Here is a 26120-nt window from a genome sequence, read left to right on the forward strand (position 1 = left end):
TCTGGTAAGTGTATGAACAAGACCACCTACTCGAGTTCTTCTACATCAGATTCTTCTGAAACTAAGAAATGAGCTAACGGCAAATTAACTATATTGAATAAATATTGAATTACAGAAACATGTGTTGAATTTGATGTCAAATAAAAATTGCTTAGAGAAATTGTAATAATTAGTAAAGTAGAATTTGATGTGTTACAAGACGTGATGATCCTACAACTTTTATCAGGGTGGCTTCTTAATAGTTTATTGATTGTCTCCATGCCTATTTTAACCTTATACAATTAAAATTTAAACCAATAAATATTAGGTCTTTTTCAGTTTACATCAATTAAATAAAATAAAATTATATAAGAATATCAATAAAGGCAATCGTTTTTTTTTTCTTCAAGATATTGGCATAATTTATTTCATCAAACCAATATACTCATCGGTATATTTACCAACAACGTTATTCGATTTTCAATATGATGACTCTGCCTTGTTTAGGAAGGAATTAAGAAGCTAGGGTTCATCAAGTTGACTGGAAATGCGTTATAAATTTGTTAATACCGCTCATGTAACCAAAAATAAAATAAAATAACAATTTAAGGAAAGTCTTCAAGCTCAAGTAATTTCAACAAACTTTTAGGAAACCCAATTCCTAAGAACTTTTATGTAATGGTAATATTTGGAAACTTTATTAGGATTTAAAACTCTATCTCAAGTCAAAATAAGATAAACAAATAGATATTCTATAAATTACTCTCATTAGTATGTACAATATCATATACTACACATCCAATTCTTGATTTCCAATGGCGGGGTTATTGTGGAAGAGAGGCACAACTCTTGGTCAAGGTGGATTCGGTGTTGTCTCGTTAGCTTCTACGTCTAACGCACTATTTCGTGGTGTTACTCTTCCATCTCTCATCGCCCTCAAGTCATGCAACTACAGTGCTTCTCAATCGTTGAAAGAAGAAGTCGAAATCCTCCGAATGTTCAAACATTCACCTTACATTGTTCACTGTTTCGGAGCTAATGTCTCTTTTGAAGATAACGTCAATCTTTACAACTTATTGCTCGAGTATGCTTCCGGAGGAAGCCTTGCCGATCGTCTTCAGAACTGCAAATCACTGTCGGAGTTTGAAGTTAAGAAACACACGAAGAATGTTCTTTTGGGGCTCAGTTGCATTCACAACAATGGAATTATTCACTGCGACATCAAGCCTGGTAATATTCTCCTTGTGGGCAGGGACAAAACTGCCAAGATCGCTGATTTCGGGCTCTCCGTGACATTGGAACAGGGCATGAACCAAAAACAGGGAGTTATCAGGGGAACAGAAAGGTATATGGCACCTGAATCCGTGATTAACACTGAGTATACCTCACATGTTGATATTTGGGCTCTTGGCTGTACTGTCTATGAGCTGATTACGGGGACACCGCTGTGGGAAGACGCAGATGGTGATGATGTGTTGGACAAAATCGAGTTTGAGGAACCAAAGTTTCAGAATTCAAAGTTGTCAAATGAGGCTCAAAATTTTCTGGAAAAATGTCTTGTGAAGAATCCCAGCTCGCGTTGGACTGTGGACATGCTCTTGAACCATGCTTTTCTGCAGAATTCATCCAAAGTAGCCAACACAGCAAAGACAAGGAAGAAGAAAAGTGATTCACTACACAAACCAATCCAGAAGATAACATTCAAGATCGGCCATCATAAATTCTCGAGGCAATTGCTGGATCCGAAACCCCTTCTAGACAAACCAATCAAGAAGATAACATTCAAGATCGGCAATTGACAGATCTGAAGGAAGTAGAGAATGAAACTTTTGGAAGGGTACTGGGTACTGACAATAGTTAGATACATAATAAAAATTGATTTGTATATATATATAAACAAAGCCTCTTTTGGAATTGTTTTGGGGGTATGTTGCCAACGTGTGACGAAGATATTCTCACGTGCAGCCCCTTATTAGTTTAATAAAAAAAAAGTTGTATAGTTGATCTACATTCTTTATAAAGAAAGGGGAGTTGTTATATCTGTGTTGCAAAGTTGAGTTTGTTATTATGATTGAATTGCTAGGTTAGAAATCTATGGTTTCCTTATTATTATGACTTATCTGTTCCATATTTGTGCCCTCTCTTTTGTCACCAATTTAAAAACAATGTTTAACCTGTTAAGTACTATTGGTTTTGGGGAGTGTTATCTTGACTTGTGTGAATTTTATTATCATGCTCGAAGCTTCTCTTGAGTGCTCTGCCACGGATAAGAAAATGGAAATTGATTGCCATAGACTGGCAACTATTGTTAGATTTTTCATATGGGAAGTGCAGCCCACTGTAAGAAACTAACTCATAGTAAGGATATTGGAATGACTGTTATATACTTTCTGCATACAACCATACACAACATTCATATGTAAAACCACCACACTTCTTGGGTGCACACTTTAATCTTTTGTACTAATCAATATTGCAGATCTAGACCATCAAAAGAGAGACAAGCTCGAGCTTATTTGCTCGATCCCTTGTAGCCATCTACTCAGCCTGTCACTATATAGAACCTACAAAGACATTATATATATAAACTCTCGATTCATCTGCAAAAATAACTTATACACCTTCGTAAATCTTCACCATAACGAAACTCATGGAGCAGTCCACCAATTTGTTTGGAGGCATTTTTGGGACAGAGGCACCTCTATGATGAGCTTGAGTTGGAAGTTTGTTCCCAAAACCAACCATGTATTATTTTCCTCTCGGGTTTTTCCCAAGTAGATAGTCCATCTGCAATTTTTGATTGAAACAGCCAAGTACATTAAAGAGGCGACATCAAGTGAAGAGAAGATTAATGAGTTATTAGAAAATAATGGTTGTGGGACTCTGCTATCAGGGGAACAAAAAGGTATATGGCACCTGAATTGGTGTGTGTGACAATAGATAGATCCATAAAAAAAAATGATTTGTAAAAAATGATTTATCCTGCCTTGTAATTGATTGTTCGATAATTGTGAGTGGAGGAATATTTTCAATTTCCTATGCTCCGTTTGTGTTAATTTTTACGCATGATTTCAGAGTTTAGAATACTAGAGTATTGACTGTTTGGCTTTTTACATGAGATGGTCCATATTCCATAATACAATGACATAGAGTGGCATCAACTTCAAGTCCTCAAGGAATTTACACATTATAGGAATCAAGTTCATTGTCATCCCATTAAACATTATATATTCAGAGTATCATTATGTCATGACTCGCAATTATATATGAGCAGAACTCTTTTCCATAGTTAGACATATATTCTACAGTGTCCTATTCAATTTTTTAGTGATACTAATGGCATCCCTAGGTAACCATTAATTCTATGGGAAACCTAGCAAAGATGGGTCATCCAAAAAAGCTAGCATGAAAAAACAGAGATGAGCTGAATTTAAACGTTTTTGGAGCTCGGTGTACCTTGTGTTAGTAATTAATGTGCATTCATGAAGGGTACTTACTTCCAAGAAGGAACTAGAGCAGGATCACACGGGTGTGTCATAGGTGAATTCATCATGCGACTCTTGTTCACAACATCGCGAGTCCTATGTTCAAGAATGGTAGAGGCACCCAAACCTAAAAAATAGGCTACATCAAATTGAATAGAAGTATAGAAGTAAATTAATTTTGCTATGAAAGCTTTACAAATATTGACAATGTAACAAAAATCATTTTCAAAGATAATATCAACATCATTGAAATTTTTTTAATTAGAGTATATGATAGAAAATGAAATTTCTAAAGAATAGAGGTATAAGAAGAGGACAAATCAAACCAAGTAAATGAATGCAAAAGATGGTGGTGAATACTTAACCTTTAGGCTTTCTAAATTTTCGAGATTTGGTTGACACAACTCTTGAGGAGACAATATTTATCGGCGCAGATTCATATTTCTTGATACATGATGACAGACCAAGTGCTTCTTCAACAGGTAGATATCTTGTTTTTCCGGTCCGTACCTCCTTTTCCCAATTAATATGTTGCCTTCGAGGAAACTTACTATGTTTGTTTAGTTGCACCGTACTCTGACAAATCTTTGCAGAGGCATGCAACTTGGATCCCTTAAAACACTCATTTTCTAGTCCATGCGGTGAAAACATTACCCCCTTGCGAATATGACATTCTTCACAACACCAGTCCACCGGTGCATCTTCCCAATAGCCCACAATGCAATATCTGAAAGGAAGAGAAAAACAAAAAAAATTAGAACAAGAAGATTACTGCATGCATACAAAGATACACACAATATTTAAAAGAATTAAATGCCACAACATGCTAATGAAAGAATAGATTATACTAATATTTGCATTAGAACTAGTTCTAGTTGTATGCCTGTAGTAGGAATTGACAACCTACATATAAAGGCTACTACTAATCAGATGCTTATAGTAGGAGCTAGCAGCCTACAACCTATGACTACTTAAGCCTTTATAAATATATTACCTTTTGAAACTTAAACAAAAAAAAATCAATGTATCCTTTAGGTGGAACCCAATAGTCAATACTATTAGCATTCGACAGTTATGAAAAATGCCAGAAAGATTAGACAACTCGAAGAAGTTCTTACTCTCCCTAAGAGGTAATATCACTTCAATTTAGTCTTTTAATTCTATTCCACTTACATTCATATTTAAAATACCAAAAAAGGGGGACAAAGTTGGTAATCTAACTAGCAATTTCCTTCGAGAGAAGTAGCCCCTTGTGTGAAAAGATCAATTTCTCTCTTAGAAATGGCATGCCAGCCAAAACAGTAGGGGTTTAGGATTGGGACAATGTTTAAAGTTTACAAAGAACAAACACACGCACGCACGCACACACGATGCACAAGGTGATTAAGCAAGTGCTAATTAGAGAATCATGATTTTTAGCTCATCTTACTGCCCTTTCATGTTAAAGAGAGAGAACTTACTGGTGCACGTCAACATTCTTACACTGATAGCAGGTAATAATTGCTTCTTGAATACCAAAATCACCGCAAACTTCACAATTTTTTTTCTACAAGTTCATAAGAAAAGACAAGAAATTCAGAACCAACATTACCATATGTATAGAATGAAGAATGAGGAAACAAAACCATGTTTTTATCCCCTTTTTTCATTAGGTCACATGCTTATTGCAATAGACACATGTTCAATATATTCCAAGTATTATCCTCGACATCTTCTTTTGGACAGAAAATAGGGGTTTTTAGAGCGACAAACACAATCTGTTGTAGTTAAAGCATAAATCTTGATGCACAAAATAAATATCTCCAGACTATTTGTCCATCTAAAGCGATATGATCATATAATCTTTATCTTTGCAGAAAAACAAAAAAGAAAAAAACACAACCATAGTGCAATATGCATTGATGTTAAACTATTTTCAACCTAAAATTTTAACAAATCAGTAAGCTGACTTTGGAGTAAAGCAAACATCCTTAGTACTGAAAGAGCAACACAATATCCTAATACGGGGCAAGTATAGAGTTAAAAAATAAGGACTTGGGACAATTGAACTGCACACAAAATAATAAGAAAAAACACCTAACAAAAAACAATTATTGATTACTATTGCCTAATGGAGATAAAATCAAAGTTATTAATAGTTATGAGAGGATGATATATATATGTCTCTTAATGATATAGAAGATATTATTTTAAATAAAACTTGTACAAAATTCAACCTTTTTATAAAAGGAAACAATACTAGACAAACTTACTTTAGAGTTGAGTACTTTAGAAGTTAATATTGCCTATTCGAAGTATGTGCAATAAGTTGGTGCTAGTATAACTTATATTATTTATATTTGGGTTCACCTCATCAGGAAAGTACTATTTCACATATACTTCCTTCTCTTTTGTCAAGTACTGCATCTTTTTTGTGATGCATGTATGGACTCTCAGGGTGGCACTAATCCTCACTAGGGGCGGTGCTCATTTCATTGGCGTGTGGTGAACCCTATTTATTATTGAGGTACTTTTGCTTATGAAGTAACATTTTCTAAGTATTGAGTTTTATCCATCCTTTAAAAAGTTATTCAATAGAGTATTAATCTAAATTACTTTATACACCTCTTTAAGCATTTTAATTGGCTAATGCTCTAGCAATTTGAACAATAAGGATATTTTGCAATAAATTCAATTTGAGGAAACGACAATTATCAATTTTTTTTAATAATACACATTTTTGACAGATGTCCTTTAATTTCAACTCATAACTCGAAAAAAACATTTTTTAAAATTCTACACAAAAGTAAAAATAGAACAATTTTTTCAGACATTTAGGGAGAGGAAAAAATGCTATAAAAATAAAAACGATTGTAGAATCGCATAAACATTAGCTATGGAAAAATACAAACATTAGTTGTTTTACCATGTTGGGCTGATGAGTGTTGTTTGGTTCCTTTTGCATCGGAGAATGAGTGGTCATTTGAGTTCCACGGCAGCACACCGGCAAACAAAGAAAGAAGGTCCAAACGATCCTACTCAGCACGTAATTTGTACGTTTTGCTATTTTTTTCTACTCACGTTTACCTGTTACATATGAATTTGAAATATTCAGATATAATTATTTCACCAGATTATCTCAATTAATTAATGTTTAGTGGAGTATTAGATTTTGAAAAATAATTTGGTCAACGAAGAATTAATGCAGAAATTAAGACATAGAAAAATGTTATTGTTTTTCTTTATTTGTTAAAAGTGAAAAAATAAAATAAAAATTTATTTTTAAAATATTAAACAAATATAAACAAAGTGAAAACATAATAAACTTGGGGCAATATCACTGTGGGTCTCAAAAAAATAAAATAAAGGATGACTCATATTTTGACATTTTAGCTCTAAATATGAGGAGTTTATGTATTCTATATGTTAGTATATAATTGTTGATTTATATGATTAAGAAGTCAAAACCAAAACTTCATTATGAGGAAAAAGCTAGGGTGTGTTTGGTATTAAGGAAAATATACTCCACAAAAAATATTTTATTAAAATTGCATACACATAATTGGTCATATCAATGATTTCATGAAATGGTCCTCATATATCATCATAGTTGTCCGACTCAATAATCGTTTCTATATCAAATTGGACCCATACGACCTCATTCATATTTTAATCTCAGACTTACGTGGTCCAAATCAATATATCATATTTCAATCTTCAAACCTTCACAACTCAACTCCACAACATCACATATGAGGAAATAACTCGGTCTTTAACACATTATATTTAATCATGAATTTCAATAGATACATAGATAGAACATGTTGTTAGGTGTATAACTAGCACAAATGCATCAACAATGCATAAATACAATGCCTAACTCATATCAAAACACGACATGACAATCAAAGCTAAATCCAATATTTTAAGTAATTTTTCCTTTTACTAGTCTATGGGAACGCGCGCTACACGTTTTCCCTTACCACATTATAAAATTTGTACATTACTGACTTTATGTTCTTAGCTATTTATTGCATATTATTTTTGTAAATACGATAGGTCTTATGTATTGACTTATATGTTTATATAGAGAGCTTATATTTGCGTTCAAAAAAATAATAATGAAAAAGATGATTTCAAACATAATCTGCTAGTCTAAAATATATTTTTTTATGTACTAAATATATGTTTATCTATATATACACAACCATATGTCAATATGGGAACTATTTGAAAATTTTTATTGTGTGTGAGACATAACTAGTACTAGTTGGATGAGGGGATTATTTTATTGATATTATATTCTACTTTGTGGGACCCATGCTTTATTTTCCTTCTTGGCCTTTTGTTTCTCTTTCCTCATTTTCCCTCGATTTTGTTTTAATTTAAATTTTATTTTGAAATCAATTTAGTTGCTCCCATAGTTTGTTCGGATGAAAATACTTATAATTTCTTTACTTATTTGTTTTAACAGAAAATATAACTAAAGGTTGGAGCATAAATAAATTCAAGTTAATTCTTTGAATGGTCACTTATCCCATGAAAATTGACCACTAAAGTTATTTTTGTTTCTTTTCCTCCCATTTTTCATTTATTGTACTTTAAAAAATTTTGCCTTTATATTTCATGTCCTTGTAACTTTTACTTTTCGGACCCACTTAAACATAAAAAAATATTTATTTATTTATTTATAAAATAATTTTTACTTTATTTGACAATAGATTTTTGACAATGAAAATTTGAAACACAACCTTTTCTTTCTGAAGGTATATTTTAAATTTGGAAATATGTTGGTATAATATGTTTTTCACCTCATTTTTCACTTTTGAAATTTTATATTAGTATAACATGAACATTATTTTGAATAATTTTTGCAAAAATAAAACATAACTCTATTTTCAACTCTAACTCTATATATTTCAAATACAATAAAAATATATATGAATTCTATAGTCAAATGCCTAATAATAATAATCATAACCATGTTTTCTGTGTTGATAACATCTAAGTATTTACTGTGTAGTACAATAATAAGTGTTTCATTTTATATTCAATTGTATTTATATTCGAGATTCATTTTACTAATTTAGTTTTATTAATTATATTTTGAAATTTAAAATTTTATCATTAATATCTTATATTATGTAGTATTTAATGATAATAATAATATTTTTTAAAAAATATTTTCTGTTAAAATAAATAAATAAAAAGATAAATTATTTTCATTATATAAACCGAGGGAGTAATTAAATTTGTTTCAAATTAGATTTAGAGAAAACAAAAAATGAGAAAAAAGGAGGAAAGAGAAAAGTAACAAAGAGAAACAAAGGAAGGCCACCCAGGAAAATAAAGCATGGATACCACACATCTGAATATAATATCAATAAAATAATCTCCTCATACAACTAGTACTAGTTGTGCCTCTTACATAATAAAATTTTTCGAAGAATTCAAGAGTACAAGCTTGTACTTCCTGGAACTTTCTGCTACAAAGTACCAAGACCTAAAGCTATCTTTTAGTTTGTCATTCAACTTTTCTGATGTCTTCTGATAATTGTGTTGTGCTCTAATGCTTAAAAGGAAAAAAAAATTATCAAAGAAAAATGAAGGTAAGTTAACTTAAAATCCTCACTGTTCAGGGTAAAAAAAAAAAGATCCTGAAATATACACATAAGCTGTGAATGTTTGATAAACTTAAACAGAAGATGACAGTTAGAGGGATGTTAAAAATTAATCCGCGTCAGGTGTTTATATCAAATTCAATAGGTTACTTTAGTAGTTAAAAATTAACACGAGGATATATACAATTTAACCTTGAGTAAGTGGAAATCTCGAGTAAGCCTACATTAACCGGGTTTGGGGCAGGGCTGTACCCTAAGAGGTGTGACGTTGATAACTTACTATAACCTAAGAGGGAAACTTGACATACTTTTGTTATTCATTAAGCAACAATCTATCTCCTCTTCTACTTCGTTATCAACGAAATGTATAAAGCTTTACTAAACTTTTATTGGATCAATTTTTCTTTTGGCTTGCAGATACCCATAAAAAAGCGTGAGTAGAAGTGCTTTGGCTGTGTGACCAATGTGCACCATTTCATCATTTGGAGTTTGTGACTTTTCATTTGAAGCTTTTGTTGGGATATCATTTCTGCACAAGTTGTTAATGAAACTCAAGAAATTGATCAAAACAGGGTGTTGTTGTATCAAATCAGAAGTAGTTTCTTGGTTAACATATCTGTTGTAATAGTGGCAGTTGAAACTGGCGGTTGTTATAACTGTCATAATTTATCATGTATTAAAATGGCAGTTTTTAAAACTGTCATAATATGTAAAATGAAACCGCCGTATTAAATCATTTAAGATTATGGCCGTTTAGTGAAAACCGTCGTTTAACATTTGTGACAGACAAGATAACGACGGTTTCAGAAGACACCATAAATCTTAAAAATGCATATTGGGGCGGTTCCAAACCGCCGCTATACACCATTAGAACCGCCGCTATTACACCATTTTTTTTTTTGTAGTGAATTATATGTAGACAACGTGTGATGAAGATGATCTCATGTGCAACCCCTTTTTAGTTTATTTTTTTTTAAAAAAAAGTTGTATAGTTGATCAACATTCTTTATGAAGAAAGGGGAGTTGTTATCTATATTTTGCCACAGTAAAATGATTGATTGCACAGCTCTCGTTTATGTTATCTGTTAGTGTTAAGTGTTCAATTTGAAATTTGTGTTATAAAACATGATTTTCATACTATGCTCTCTCTAGCGCTTGAGAGTACTAGCTTTGGAGTCCCTGGCCTATCCGATAAGAAAATTTCTACTAGTTAATAGATAAGCCGATCACTCTATTAAATCGAAGAATTTTGATATGTTTTCTCACAAACATATAAAATGTACAGAGATTTTTTCCAGGTAGAGTCACGTTTGATGATGAAACGGTGGCGATTCGAAGAAAGACATTGATGAATCTGCCATTCCTTTCACTTATGTATCTGCTAATTGCATGTTTTTATAAGAATACAAGTTTCTAAACACGTGCGTTGCACGTGTATTCCATGTTAATGACTACAACTTTTTAAAATTACCATAATTTTATTTCTTAACTCTTCCAAATAGATCACTGTTCTCTATTGCATTTTCTTAACCATTTGCCTAAAGACACTGTATTTTTCTAAAAAAATAATAAAATGATAGACACAATTGTGTTATTTCGAATAGATCATGCATTTATATATATATATATATATATATAAATGGCCATGATCTTGATATTTCCAACATAACCTTGCAAATCTTTCTACTGAAGCTTTAGACACTTCTCCCAAAAATAACATATACCTTCTAATTAAGAAGAGAATGAAAGAGACATCAATATTCTCTTTGCATAACTAAAGTAGAAACACTCTGTTTGCTATATATATATATAATGTTTTTGATTTGGTAATGACGGGTAGTTTTGACTTACAAAAAATAAAGAAACTAAAAGTACGAGGAGAACATCTGAATTTGTAAAAAGAAAGATATTATTTGCTTGTAATGACCCTCCTGGTCATTTCTGTGTTTTCCCTTCGGTGTGTCGTTTAGAGTGTTCCTGTAGCGACCCCAAGTCCTTTATGACTTGCTGGGACTGACAGTTCGGTCACCTGGTCGTTCGTTTGACTTTTGTGCGAGTTTTAGTGTTTTTGGAGCTGATGAACCTTGAACGATCATTTCGATCAAAAGTTCAAGAAGATGACATTGGAATCCAATTTCGACGATTCCATCAGCTCCGAAAGGGTCATTTTAGGCTAGTAGCATAGTCGGCATGACTCCCGAGGTTTTCAGTGTGAGTCGTGCGATTAGGCGTTTTAACTTTAAGTTTTAGCCTAAGTTTGACTTTAGTCAACTTTCTGAGTAAACGTGCTCGGATGAGAATTCCGTCAGTGCGGTTAGCTCCGGAATGTCGAGTTTGGTCTAGATTGACCCTTCTTTTGTGTCCCGAGGTTTCCAATATTTTTTCGAGCGCTTTTGTGGTTTTTGACTTAAAATGACATTTGGGTGTGGGACCCACTTTTTATCAAGATGACCTCGTATGAAAATTTTGATTATACCATTAAGTCCGAAATATTGAATTAGATATGGTTGCATATCTCGTATGTGTGCATGGGGTTCCAAACTAGTTCGGAGCACCCCGTCAGAGTTTTTAAGTTTTGGAAGAAAATTGCAGAAAAATCTGCTATAAATGCAGATTATCAGCAACCCTTTCCAAACTTAAAACCCTCATTACTCTCTCATCTCTGAACCGAATTAGGCGATTCACAGTGCGGGAGCTTCGTATTTTCGGTGGCTTCGCTGTAGAGTGTTCAGAAGTTGTTGAGTGTGCGTAGTTCTTGGTAATTTTGCGATAAACCTGACTGTTGTATCCTTTTTCGAGCTTTTGTTTTTGGCATTCTTGTTTTGGTCATATCTCACTCATTTTAGCTCGGTTTTGGGTGATTAGAAGTTCCACGTGTTGGGAATTATCGTGGCTACGTCGTAGAGTGTTCAAGGATTGCTGGGCACTTTTTGATTCTCGTTAATTCTGAGTTTAGACTGCTGTTGTTTTCTTTTAAGTTGGTTAAAGTGTGGTTTTCTTGCTTGTTGGTTTTTGCTGTGTTTTGAGCCTCGAATTGTGTTCCAAAATGGAACACAAGTTCGGGGTATTGTTTAGGGTCTCTTGACGGAGTTAAATATGGACAATTAGGTGCGGGTCCCAAGATTCCCATTTTAACTCCAAAATTGACCCGTCTCCGTTTGGTGTGATTTTGGTGTCTAAACGACCATACTAACGTTGTGATCCTATATTTGATATAGTGACAACGTTCAAGGGTCGTTTAGGAAGGAAAAGCTCCGGTAAAGTGATTTGGAGTGCCTGCGGTCGGCCTTAAGGTAGGCTACGACTTCCTTTCTATTAGATTGAGCTTAATTGTGTAAAAGCATGTCGATTGGAGTGAATTGGGGGTGGGTACCAGTTTCCTACTTTACTCTGATTAGATACCTTATGTTAGGATTGATTGACCATATTTCGGGTGTAGTATCATGTTAACCGGTTTAGTAGAGTTGCATGCTTATGTGCTAAATGCTATTGTATGCTTGTATGCTATGCGTTGTATGCCTTGTTCATCCTTAACTGTAAGCATGATGTCCTTAGTCTAGGTTAGGCTAGCATTGCCTTAGACTTATGACCCGTGTGGGCTGAATTGCCTTGACTTTCTACCGACGTCGTTCAGATGACTTAGCTCCTTGTAGACTGGAGTAGCAGACTTGAGTATGATAGTTTCAGCCTTAGATTAGGCGTTATTGCTGCTTGCTGCACTTCTGTATCTTCTCCTCTCTAGCTCTGACGCGTTCTTGAAGGTTTAATGCATCATTAAAGGTGTGGGATTGAGATAGTATAGGCTTAGAGCCTTTTTTGTGATTTCTTAGAGTGGACGCCGTTCTACGGTGGTTGTTGTTAGATTGGATCCTATTGGAGATACTATCACCCCGGGGTAGTTCTTTCTAGCTGGGCTGGGAGCGTATCGTTGGCTGGGTAGACTCGGTGATATCAGCGATTACCTCCGGGCCTCTCTTTCTAGCTGGGCTGGGAGTGTGCTGTTGGCTGGGTGTTCGCGGGTCGCTTTTTTTAGCTGGGCTGGGAGTTGACTGCATGGTAGGACGACTCGCGATATCTACCTCACTCACGGGTCCCTCTTTCTAGCTGGGTTAGGAGTGGACTATTTGGTTGGGTGCTCCCTAGGGTCACTCTTTCTAGCTGGGCTGGGAGTGCACTGTTGGCTGGGTGGAGTCTGATGGATTATCTTGGTTACTTTGGGCTGGGAGCCCGATTTTCTTCTTTCTCAGTAGACTTAGCTTTTCTGTGTACCTGTCGAGCTTATGGGGGTCCATTCAGGTTTTACTTAAACTTGCGCACGAGTGTACCTTTTGGGCTTATGGGGGTCCAGTTAGGTTTAGTTTAGTTGTACTTAGTCTATTTCTGGTATGCTCATGTGCTTTCTTTTCATATCTGCTTTGACCTTTCTATGTCTAGATTCTATCTTTTCTTATTGTTTTTATCCTTTTTGCTCAGTCGGCATGTGATGCCTCCTAAGTACCTGTTGTGTTGGTACTCATGCTACGCTCTGCATCTATTTCGTGATGCAAGTCCCAATACCAGTTACTAGCGGTGAGTAGTTCCAGCCTTCTTTTACGGTTGTGATTCAGAGAAGAGGGCGAGCACTTGGTGTTTTGGGTTTGTCTTGTCTCCTTTTGTTTTAGCTAGTCTTGTTGCCTTTGAGACACGCTTTGTTGTGGTCCACTTTTGGGACTTGTACTCTTTATTAGATAGCTCTGTACTAGTGACTTTCAGGTTCTGGGAGGGATTTCTATATATATTTATTTTGGTTTGCTTCCGCCTTGTTGTCCTTGGTTACTGGTAGGGAATAGCAGGTGCCATCGTGACTCGAGAAATCGGGTCGTGATATTGCTAATATAGTAAAATACTTATAATTTCATCGATAGTTCCACATAAACATTGTATACCTTCAAATCAATCAATATTGTGTGAATGTGTTTCACTCTAACAAGGAAACTTATCACGCACAATTCTTATTCCAACTTCTAACAGCTGTGCATGCTTCCCTTACTGTTTTTTTCTTCTTCTGCATAACAAAGAAGAAAACCATAATGATTATATTACAGAAAAATTGCTAAAAAAAATTCACATGTAAGCCCTTTCTCCCTTTTTATACTTTTTTTTGGTTGGTATTTCTTTTTTTTTTTGAATTTTAATTACTTATTGACCTTTTGAATTCTCCAGATTATAGACATAGAGGTTAGCTAACGTAAGTTTAGTTAATGCAGTAATAGTTTATGAAGGATTATTATTATAGCCAAAGGTCTTATTTGAAGCATTATTAAGAGCCCATGTGAACAGGTTTCATATTTATTGCCATCTAAATGACTATCACTTTTTTTTTCTTCTCATTTACTACGTTTTCTTAATTCTTTGAAATTTGTTTTAAGATTTTTTAAATTCTTTGTAGAATGTATATATATATTGCACACAAATGTTTTAGAAATAATGAAAGCTTGAAGTGCAAAATGAACGTTCAATATTTGATAGACAAAATGGTGTTTTAAATTTCATATTTGTGGCTTTCCATTTATAAAATAAGTATATATATATATATATATATTAGATAATTTTAAGCCCGTGATACTGGCCCAATATAATGAAAGGCTCATTTATGGGCCCAATATTACAATATTATATATATTTATAATAGAAATTTAATTAGTTTTCAAAAAGAAAAATTATTATGACATTTTCAAATAAACATGATAAAAATAATAATAAAATATCAGATGCTCCAGTGCTCATCATAACATCATGTCAAACATATATATTCGAATTAAATAATTAATTTAATGGTATTCTTTTTTTATTTTATTTGAAAATTATTCAAGAGAATAGATTAAAATTATTCTCAATATATTAACAATTTTCATAAAATATATGAAGCAATAAAGTCTACTATTCACCTATAGATTAATTTTGAATACACTTATAAATTTGTTTTAAAGGTGTTTAACAAACAAAAATAACGACCTACTTGATGAAAATTAGAATGAATCATCTCATTATTTACAAAGTGATAAAGGATAAAAAAAAGTTATGACTTTATATCTTGTCTTTATATTCATTAAAATTAGGAGAACAATCTAGTATAGTAACGAAAGATTTTTTTTCTAAAGTAATTTATATACCCGATGAATGAATGTTTTACCTCAAATAATGAGATGTTAAAAATATTAACAAAAGTTAATATAATATAAATTGCAGTAATTTAACATAAGGTAGTTAAAATAATAATTTATATAACTTGCTAAAAATGATTTTAACTGATGATAAAATAATAGTACTTAATAAATAATATATGTTTCTCAATAAATTATATAATGACATATATGTTATGTGAAATTTTGGGATTATACATAAAAAGAGAAATCAAGTANGAACAGAAAGGTATATGGCACCTGAATCCGTGATTAACACTGAGTATACCTCACAAGTTGATATTTGGGCTCTTGGCTGTACTGTCTATGAGCTGATTACGGGGACACCACTGTGGGAAGACGCAGATGGTGATGATGTGTTGGACAAAATCGAGTTTGAGGAACCAAAGTTTCAGAATTCAAAGTTGTCAAATGAGGCTCAAAATTTTCTGGAAAAATGTCTTGTGAAGAATCCCAGCTCGCGTTGGACTGTGGACATGCTCTTGAACCATACTTTTCTGCAGAATTCATCCAAAGTAGCCAACACAGCAAAGACAAGGAAGAAGAAAAGTGATTCAATGTCCCTTCTACACAAACCAATCCAGAAGATAACATTCAAGATCGGCCATCATAAATTCTCGAGGCAATTGCTGGATCCAAAGCCCCTTCTAGACAAACCAATCAAGAAGATAACATTCAAGATCGGCAATCATAAATTCGTGAGGCAATTGACAGATCTGAAGGAAGTAGAGAATGAAACTTGTGGAAGGGTACTGAGTACTGACAATAGTTAGATACATAATAAAAATTGATTTGTATATATATATAAACAAAGCCTCTTTTGGAATTGTTTTGGGGGTATGTTGCCAACGTGTGACGAAGATGATCTCACGTGCAGCCCCTTATTAGTTTAATAAAAAAAAAGTTGTATAGTTTATCAACATTCTTTATAAAGAAAGGGGAGTTGTTATATCTGTGTTGCAAAGTTGAGTTTGTTATTATGATTGAATTGCTAGGTTAGAAATCTATGGTTTCCTTATTATTATGACTCATCTGTTGTGCTTTTCCATATTTGTGTCCTCTCTTTTGTCACCAATTTAAAAACAATGTTTACCTGTCAAGTACTATTGGTGTTGGGGAATGTTATCTTGACTCATGAGAATTTTATAGTCATGCTAGAACTCTAAGCTTGAAGCGTCCCATTGTGATTATCTCCAGTACAAACGTTAATATAAATTCATCAGCGTCACTCCTCTTATTTATGTGCTCTTCCCTGGAAAAAAATGGAAATTGATTGCCCTAGAGATAGTCCATCTACATTTTTTGATTGAAACAGCAAGTAAATAGTGAGATGCATCAAAAAAGTGCTACTAATATGAACAAATTCACTACCTGTTGCTTGGTAAAGTCCATGAGATCAGCAGAATTGAACTTTTGATTACCACAGCTGACCGTTTGCTTGTACTTTGCTAGATAATTAATCACTATAAGCACTGAACCGAAAAGCTGTGCCAGTAACATATTGAGAATTGGCTCATCTCTAAGGTGAATCAGACCTCCTGATTATAAGTTAGACACTTGACAGATCCCATACTTGTAAAACCAGATGGATACATAAAATACATGGATCGAGTTTATATTTAGAAATGAAGATTATTATTTTTTTTGGTAACTAAATGATTTCATTACCAAACGGTCAATATATACTCAGTACATAAAAAGTAGTATTGCTGTACATCATGCCTCAGCAGCTTCCTGGCAAAGAAACAACATTGCAACAGGTACTATTCTAAGCAAAAACAATTCTTAAAACTACTATTTAGTTTGACAACTCTCCTTGCTTTGGTAGAAACGAATACTTACCTGGAGACATATGAACCTGTTGTATGTTATCCTTCCAAGTGTCCTCGACGGGATGTTGGGTATTGATGCTTAGAAGAAACAATCTGGAGATTCCAGCTTGTATCCCAGGCAGAATACCAAATCCATTTTGGTGAACAGGTTTACTACACCAAAATTAATTCAGAATTAAAGATTTAGGGAAACTGCATTATTTCTTGGGGTTAGAGATCCTTTACACTGAAGCTGGATTGCTTATTTCACAAAGGAAATTTGTGCTTGATCTTCTCAAAGAGTACCATTGTTCTGAACTTTCCAGCCTTACCTCACCACTAGATATGACAGTCAAGCTCAAGGCAAATGAGGGGAAGCCTATTTCTGATCCCAGTGCATACAGTAAATTAGTTGGGAAACTTAATTTCTTAACTAATACTAGACTAGATATTGCTTATGGAGTTCAGCACCTTAGTCAGTTCATGCAAGACCCCAGAGAACCACATATGAAAGCAACATACCACATGCTGAGGTATCTCAAGAAGGATCCCACCTTAGGATTGCTTATGACATCTNTTTGACCTTGAGGATTAAGGATCAATTCTCACTTCAATACATTTTACTTGGTGCATCCATGTTCGAAAAATCCTAGATTCGCCTCTGCCTACCTCTCATTTCAACTTGTAAAATCTCTTGCTTAGTAGAATCAAATATTCGACAATATTTATCTCCGAATAATAATTTAAAATCTTTTTCTATTAATTGACCTAACACTAAACAAACTTTTATCAATATTAGACACATAAAGAACATCTGAAATTATTTTTGTACCTGAATTTGTTTTAATTGAAACAGACCCTTTTCCTTTTGCAGGAATACAATCACCATTCCCAATTCTGACTTTCTTATTTTCCATAGGAATGAACTCTTTAAAAAGATTTCTTTCATATGTCATGTGGTTTTGTACAACCACTATCAATCATCCGAAAATCAGATTTTTTGGTTGAAAAACAAGTTGCCACAAATAAGTGGTCTTCTTCTTCTTCTTCAGTAGTGACTTGGCAACTGTTTCATCTTTTTGAAATTTGCTTTTGCAAATCACAACTTCATCACCAAGTTGTTTGCAGTTCTTGCACTGTGCATCTGGTCTTTTCAAACATTTATATGGAGAATGTGTCCATTTTTTCCACAGTGCTGACAAGGTGGGTAATTTTTCAAAAATTTACCCTTGCTTTGAGTTTTGTGGCTGGCAGTAATGCTTCTTCAACCATGTCATCTTGCCTCATAAGTCTCCTTTGTTCATGAGCCTACAAAGAATTTAACAATTCTGCCAAGGTAATTTTGGACAGATCCTGTGTGTTTTCAAGGTAGTTACACATGCTTCATATCTTTCGGGCACTGTAACAAGAACTGTTCAACAATTCTTGTATCTTTAAATTCAGTGCCTAGCAATCTTACCTTGTTGACAATACCAAGCAATCTGTCAGAATATTCCTTAACTGTTTCTGACTCTTTCATTCTCTGCAATTTGAATTTCCTCATTAAATTTAATACCTTCATTCCTCATATTCTTTCATCTCCAGCATATTCTTTCTTCAGATAATTTCAAATATCTTTTGGTGATGTGAGAGTCATGATTTTCGTGAAAACAGTTGTCGAAACATCAACAAACAAAATTGTTTTTGCCTTCGACTTAATGATTTTTTTTTCCTTGTGACTCTTGATCTAGGCCACGGTGGGATTATTTGACAGCGGATTAATTTCATAATCCTCTTCCACGGCTTCCCAAAGATCAAGAACCTCCAAGTAGGTCTCCATTCTTACAGCCCATAGTTGATAATTCTCACCATCAAAAATAGGAGGAGCCATTCGTGAAAAATTATTTTCGGAATCCATTTTTCTACTCACATGTTCCTCAAGAAGAAGGCTCTAGATACCAATTGTTGGTTTTTTTAATAAAGAAATTAAGAAAATAACAGAGAAAGACTTTGAGAGAAAAAAATATTGCAGTATTATCAAAGGGAATTATTTTATTAATAATCCAGAGACTTACATTTATAGATATAATTCCTAACTAAAAATAGAAAAATACGTTACTAACTTATTAGTTTAATTCAAATAACAAATAAAAGGACCTATTTCCTAAATTCAAGTCAAATAGGACTATAATAACATAATTTGAAATCCTAAAAATAGCTAATTATTTTATTTATGCAATATCCTGAAACATATTTTCAACAAGAATGTAATCAACATCAGGTTCCGATCACTCAAGAGGCTGCTGGTGAAGAGAATGGTCTGTTGGGGCAAACTTTTTCCCAAATTCAAGAATTTGTGATGCCAAAAATAATGTGCCTGAAATGTTCGATACGGGTGACACATTGTTGGAGATAAACCAGACAACACAAGAAGAATTTGAAACACTTTGTGAAACAGAAGAATCCAGCTTTGCGCCTTTGAAGGATAGATTGGATATAATTAGGGCGAGTAAGAGAACATTATTGTTGGACCAACAATCTTGGCAGTCTAACGCATATTTACAAGATATGTTGCTCTGATTTCTGAAGAATTGGTAGTATCTGGAGAGTTTCAGCTAGTTTGTGGACAAAACTAACTAGCTAGGCGCAGTTTTTGAAACAGTATCAGGAGTTTTGTGCCTGCTTCCTAGTCCTTCTGTTTGACGGTTCTTATAGTTTATGTAAATTCTATTTGCTCAACTGTAGTGTTCAATCTCTAATTTTGACAAAGAAATTGTTATTATAGCCTTTATCACTTGTTGTAAAAGTTGATACAATCCCCCCTAAATGAAATTATTGTTCTGTCTAAACTAAATCTACATTTATTCAAACATATAGGTATTGCTAGCTGATCGATTTATCTAGGCTTTCTTTAAATTTGTATGTCCAATTTTATGTGATTGAAATGAGGAATCAATGCCCAAAATTATGTCACCATTATTTTTTGGTTCTACAGTGCTTCTCAATCGTTGAAAGAAGAGGAGGAATTTCTCGGTATGTTTGGCTTTGTACTGCCCTTCATTTCGAACAATGAAAGGGCCAAAAAGTTGTTGGGCATATAGTAAAAATTAATGTTTAAAACATCTTTCCCGTTTGAAAAACATGAAAGTTATGAATATTAGGAGATAAGAGTAGTAATTGAATAGGTAAATTAGATAGTATAAGTTATGGGACTCCTAAGTTATGAAGGTAATATATAAAAAGAATGAAGAAGGAAAATAATAAATAAATGTAATATTTAGGTGAAATATCCACTAAAGGTGGAATTTCAAAGGACCAAAATAGATAAAGAGAACAACGTATGTATTAGTGTTAAGTGTGATAGTTCAATTTCAAATTCTGCTGCATATTCACGATTATTGCCCATCTAACCTACTAGTTAATCGGTTAAATTTTAGCTAAAGTTAACTGATAATCATTCGTGTTCATTAAAAAGGCAAAAGAAGAAAGTAAGATGATTGTTTAAATCATGACACATATAGAAGAGATTCAAGAAAAGACAGTTCAGTTAATAATCACACCAAAAATATTCTTTTAGGCCTCAGTTGCATTTACAACAAGCATGACAATATTCTCCCTGTAGGCACCAAAACTGTCAAGATTGCTGATTTTGGGCTCTCAGGGACTTCAGGGGAATAAAAAAGTATATGGCACCTGAATCTGTGAGGGAAACATAAGTTGTAAGATATCCGAAAACATGTTTTTGCCTCTCTATTTGAGAACCCCTCCAGACGTCATGAGAGGTAATTAGTTATTTCAACCAACTATTATGAAGATACATACTGAAATGTCAACAAAGCATATACTTACACTGTAAAGTGATTTCATTCAAAATAGAAAGGCAGTTCTCATTCATAAAAATGAATATCAGCATTAATTCATTGTAAAAGCAGAAAGGGAAACTCATTTATCAAGATTTGTAATAATTTTATATGGTTAACTATGATAATGAACAACTCGAATATTGCATTGGCCACAAATTCCCTTGTTATTGTTTTTTGCCATCTTATACAAATCTGGTAGTTGTCAAGACAACAATGTTCAACATTCCTTCAGGTATCGTGACTTCCCCCTTCAGCACATTTGTTTGTATCCTGTCTTGAGCGGTAAAATAATCCCCACAAGAAGTGCTCGTTGTTCCATCCTACAAAAACATCCACAAGGTGAGATGCATTGAAAGAGAATAAGAAAATGAGAAAAGAACATAGAGATTATAAATGTACTTTGAGAATCACTGCACAAGGTTGTGGATGCAAGTATGATCAACTCAACATCATTGATAAGAGTTCTCATCACCAAATCCTTGTTGCGCATGAACTCCACCAAATCGATATATCCCTCAAACCTACATATAATGGGAAATGCAAATCAATTTCTAGTAATTAAAAATAATCTTGGGCAAGGGNAAGGTACTTTGAGAATCACTGCACAAGGTTGTGGATGCAAGTATGATCAACTCAACATCATTGATAAGAGTTCTCATCACCAAATCCTTGTTGCGCATGAACTCCACCAAATCGATATATCCCTCAAACCTACATATAATGGGAAATGCAAATCAATTTCTAGTAATTAAAAATAATCTTGGGCAAGGGTGCACTTCTACTTTGCAACCCTGATCCCTTTTAAGATAGATATATAGGGTAAATCTGACCTTTTTTTCTCACTTTTGAAGAAATACAGTCCAATGTCTTTTTTATCCGGACAATGATTGTCGAATAAACTTGGCCAGATATCTCCACGCGGAACTAATTCAAGTTTAAGAGTATCGGGCAATAGTCCCGAGAACTCATACACTTTACGACTAACTCTGCAAGTAGGATGAGCCTGGAATATCTCAGGTGCAAGTTCTAGAGCACCTAAGATGTCAAAACTTCCCCTAAAATGCAACAAAAAAAGACTAATTATTATAGGGAAGCGATGTTCAGTGGTGCAAATTCTTCAGGTAAAAAAAATATCTTCTATATATATATATGTATATAGTCTATAAAATAATCAAATGAAAACTCTCTCTGCTTTTTGAAGCATAACAAAAGCATATTCGAGTTTCAAGCACACAAAAAGATCCATGAAGCAATTTATCAGACATAACAACATACAGAGAAAGTTTCACATAAAGCTAAACGTTGTTTTTCACTCTAAATCTCATTAAGTTACATAACTGAAAAAATAGAAAACAAACAATGTATGGTTCACATATAACCTACTCATCTACAATTTCTTGTTCCCATACCTGAAAATATGAGATGGTCCATATTCCATAATACAATGACATAGAGTGGCAACAACTTCAAGTCGTCAAGGAATTTATACATAATAGGAATCAAGTTCACTATCATCTCATTAAACATTATATATTCAGAGTATCATTATGTCATGGCTCGCAACTATATATGAGCAGAACTCTTTTCCATAGTTAGACATATATTCTACAGTGCCCTATTCAATTTTTTAGTGATACTAATGGCATCCCTAGGTAACAATTAATTCTTGGGAAACCTAGCAAAGATGGGTCATCCAAAAAGCTAGCATGAAAAAACAGAGATGAGCTGAATTTAAATATTTTTGGAGTTCAATGTACCATGTGTTAACCTATGTTAGTAATTAATGTGCATTCACGAAGGGTACTTACTTCCAGGAAGGAACTAGAGCAGGATCAAAAGGGTGTGTCATAGGTGAATTCATCATGCGACTCTCGTTCACAACATCGCGAGTCCTATGCTCAAGAATGGTAGAGGCACCCGAACCTAAAAAATAGGCTACATCAAATTGAATAGAAGTATAAAAGTAAATTAATTTTGATATGAAAGCTTTACAAATATTGATAATGTAACAAAAATCATTTTGAAAGATAATATCAACATCATTGAATTTTTTTTAATTAGAGTATATGATAGAAAATGAAATTTCTAAAGAATAGAGGTACAAGAAAAGGACAAATCAAACCAAGTAAATGAATACGAAATATGATGGTGAATACTTAACCTTTAGGCTTGCTAAATTTTCGGTATTTAGTTGATACAACTCTTGAGGAGACAGTATTTATCGGTGCAGAACCATATTTCTTGATACGTGATGACAGACCAAGTGCTTCTTCAACCGGTAGATATCTTGTTTTTCCAGTCTGTACCTCTTTTTCCTAGTTAATATGTTGCCTCCGAGGAAACTTACTATGTTTCTTTGGTTGCACAGTACTCTGACAAATCTTTGTAGAGGCTTGTGACTTGGGTCCCTTAAAACGCTCATTTTCTAGTCCATGCGGTGAAAACATTACCCCCTTGCGAATATCACATTCTTCACAACGCCAATCCACTGGTGTATCTTCCCAATAGCCCACAACACAATATCTGAAAGGAAGAGAAAAACAAAAAAATTTAGAACAAGAAGATGACTATGTATGCATAAAAGATACACACAATATTTAAAAGAATTAAATGCCACAACATGCTAATAAAAGAATAGATTATACTAATATTTGCATTAGAACTAGTTCTACCCGTATGCCTGTAGCAAGAACTGACAACCTACGCATAAACGCTACTACTAATCAGATGCTTATAGCAGGAGCTAGCAACCTACAACCTATGACTACTTAAGCCTTTATAAATAAAATACCTTTTGAAACCTAAACAAAAAAAGTGTATCCTTTTGGTGGAACCCAATATCCAATACTATTAGCATTTGACAGTTATGAAAAATGCAAGAAAGATTAGACAACTCGAAGAAGTCCTTACTCTCCCTAAGAGGTAATATCACTTCAATTTAGTTTTTTAATTCTATTCCACTTTTTATTCATATTTAAAATACCAAAAAAGGGGACAAAGTTGGTAATCTAACTAGCAATTTTCTTCGAGAGAAGTAGCCCCTTGTGTGAAAAGATCAGTTTTTTCTATAAGGCAAGTCAACCAAAACAAAAGGAGTTTAGGATTGGGATGATGTTTAAAGTTTTCAAAGAACACACACACATGCACAAGGTGATAAAGCAAGTACGAATCAGAGAGTTATGACTTTCAGCTCACTTGACTGCCCTTTCATATTAAAGAAAGAGAGAGAACTTACTGGTGCACATCAACATTCCTACATTGATAGCAGGTAATAATTGCTTCTTGAATACCAAAATCACCGCAAACTTCACAAATTTTTTTCTGCAAGTTCATATGAAAAGACAAGAAATTCATAACCAACATTACCATATGAATAGAATGAAGAATGAGAAAACAACATGTCATCAGTTACACAAAGGTAAATCATAATAAGCAAAATCATGTTTTCATCCCCTTTTTTCATTAGCTCACATGCTTATATATGTAATAAATCCACTTTTGCAATGGACACATATCCAATACATTCCAAGTATTATCCTCGACATCTTCTTTTGGACAGAAAAAAGGGCTTTTTGGAGCAACAAACACAACATGTTGTAGTCAAAACATAAATCTTGATGCACAAATTAAATCTCTCCAGACTATTTGTCCATCTAAAGCAATATGATCATATAATCTTCATCTTTGCAGAAAAACGAAAAAGAAAAAAGCACAACCATAGTGCAATATGCATTGATGTAAAACTATTTTCGACCTAAAATTTTAACAAATCAGTAAGGTGACTTTGGAGTAAAGCAAACATCCTTAGTATTGAAAGAGCAACACAATATCCTAATACGGGGCAAGTATAGAGTAAAAAAATAAAGGATTTGGGACAATTAAACTGCACACAAAATAATTAGGAAAAAACACCTAGCAAACAACAATGTATTGATTACTATTGCTTAATGGAGATAAAATCGAAGTTGTTAATAGTTATGAGACAATGATATATATGTTTCTTAATGATATAGAAGATATTATTATAAATAAAACTTGTACAGAATTCAACCTTCTTATAAAAGGAAACCATACTAGACAAACTTACTTTAGAGTTGAGAACTTTAGAAGTTAATATTGCCTATTCGAAGTATGTTGAATAAGTTGGTGCTAGTACAACTTATATTATTCATATTTATATTCACCTCATCACGAAAGTACTATTTCACATGTACTTACTTCTCTTTTATCAAGTATTGCATCTCTTTTGTGAGCATGTATGGACTATCAGGGCGGCACGAATCCTCGCTAGACACGCTGCTCATTACATTGGCTTGTGGTGAACCCTATTTATTATTGAGGCACTTTTGCTTATGAAGTAACATTTTCTATATTTTGGGTATAGTTAGGGACTTGTTGTTGAAGGAAGCTTGAAGACTGATGGACATGTCGAAGGAACAGGTCCATCGAAGCAGGTTGACGAGTTAGAGTTAGAGTCATACTAGGACTAGACTACTAAATCCAAAGTTATGTATGACTAAGCTATTGTATAAAGCAGGAGTCGACTAGGATAAGGTATTTGAGTTATAATACAATACTACTCATGTAAATAATTGTGTTGTAGTAGGTTTCCTAGTATAACTAGAATAGGACTCTTCTCCTATATAAGGAGCTTGTAACTCAATATTATAATCATCAATACAATCCTTGATTTCTCCATACTTACGTGAGAATTCTACACTTGTATCATGCATGTGTGATTTAGAAGTTCCATAAATATCATACTCATGACATGTTTTATTTTGTAAAATTCTTAATGTAGCCTCGCATGGCTTTTTTATGACGGATTTTTTTTTTTATTTTAACTTTCCACTGAATGAATTACTCAATACTTTATGAGGTGCTTTGTCTTTCTCTTCTATGTACCTATCATGTTCATAAGTGGTATTAGAGAACTAGGATTTGTTGGTGAAGTGTTTGTTAGTAAGGAATGAGACTCAAGAATGAAATTGAAAGTGTAATGAGGGGCCTGTTGTCAAGGAAGAGGCATATAATGTCTCAGTCCGCTAGTGATATTGTTCGCTTTTGGGCCTAGGCCCCCATGAATTTATAATGTGTCACTATGGTGTCTATATATATATATATATATATATATATATATAGAAACTTTCTATCTGTGTAGATATTTACTTCTACTCTGATGTTCCATATTATCCTTCATTTTAAGTGTTTAACACTCTTT

General features: G+C 33.5%; 2 protein-coding genes and 1 pseudogene across 2 annotated transcripts; 2 read left to right on the forward strand and 1 right to left on the reverse strand.

Moving 5' to 3' along the window:
* Positions 1-785: 785 nt before the first annotated feature.
* LOC125873501 (mitogen-activated protein kinase kinase kinase 20-like) lies at positions 786-1778 on the forward strand. The gene has a single exon (XM_049554429.1). It carries the CDS (start codon positions 795-797, stop codon positions 1776-1778), a length of 984 nt encoding a protein of 327 aa, XP_049410386.1. The 5' UTR covers positions 786-794.
* Positions 1779-15479: 13701 nt separating this feature from the next.
* Positions 15480-16019, forward strand: LOC125873502 (mitogen-activated protein kinase kinase kinase 20). Its single transcript, XM_049554430.1, has one exon. The coding sequence runs from the start codon at positions 15480-15482 to the stop codon at positions 16017-16019; it is 540 nt and encodes a 179-aa protein (XP_049410387.1).
* A 5108-nt stretch (positions 16020-21127) lies between these two features.
* The window catches only part of LOC125873503 (uncharacterized), a 7687-nt pseudogene continuing 2694 nt past the window's right edge, over positions 21128-26120 (reverse strand).

The sequence above is a fragment of the Solanum stenotomum genome, chromosome 8 (genome assembly GCF_019186545.1).
Source record: "Solanum stenotomum isolate F172 chromosome 8, ASM1918654v1, whole genome shotgun sequence".
In the NCBI taxonomy this organism is placed as follows: Eukaryota; Viridiplantae; Streptophyta; class Magnoliopsida; order Solanales; family Solanaceae; genus Solanum; species Solanum stenotomum.

Coding starts and splice junctions, on each gene's coding strand:
- LOC125873501 (XM_049554429.1), top strand. CDS start 795: ATGGCGGGGTTATTGTGGAAGAGAGGCACAACTCTTGGTCAAGGTGGA.
- LOC125873502 (XM_049554430.1), top strand. CDS start 15,480: ATGGCACCTGAATCCGTGATTAACACTGAGTATACCTCACAAGTTGAT.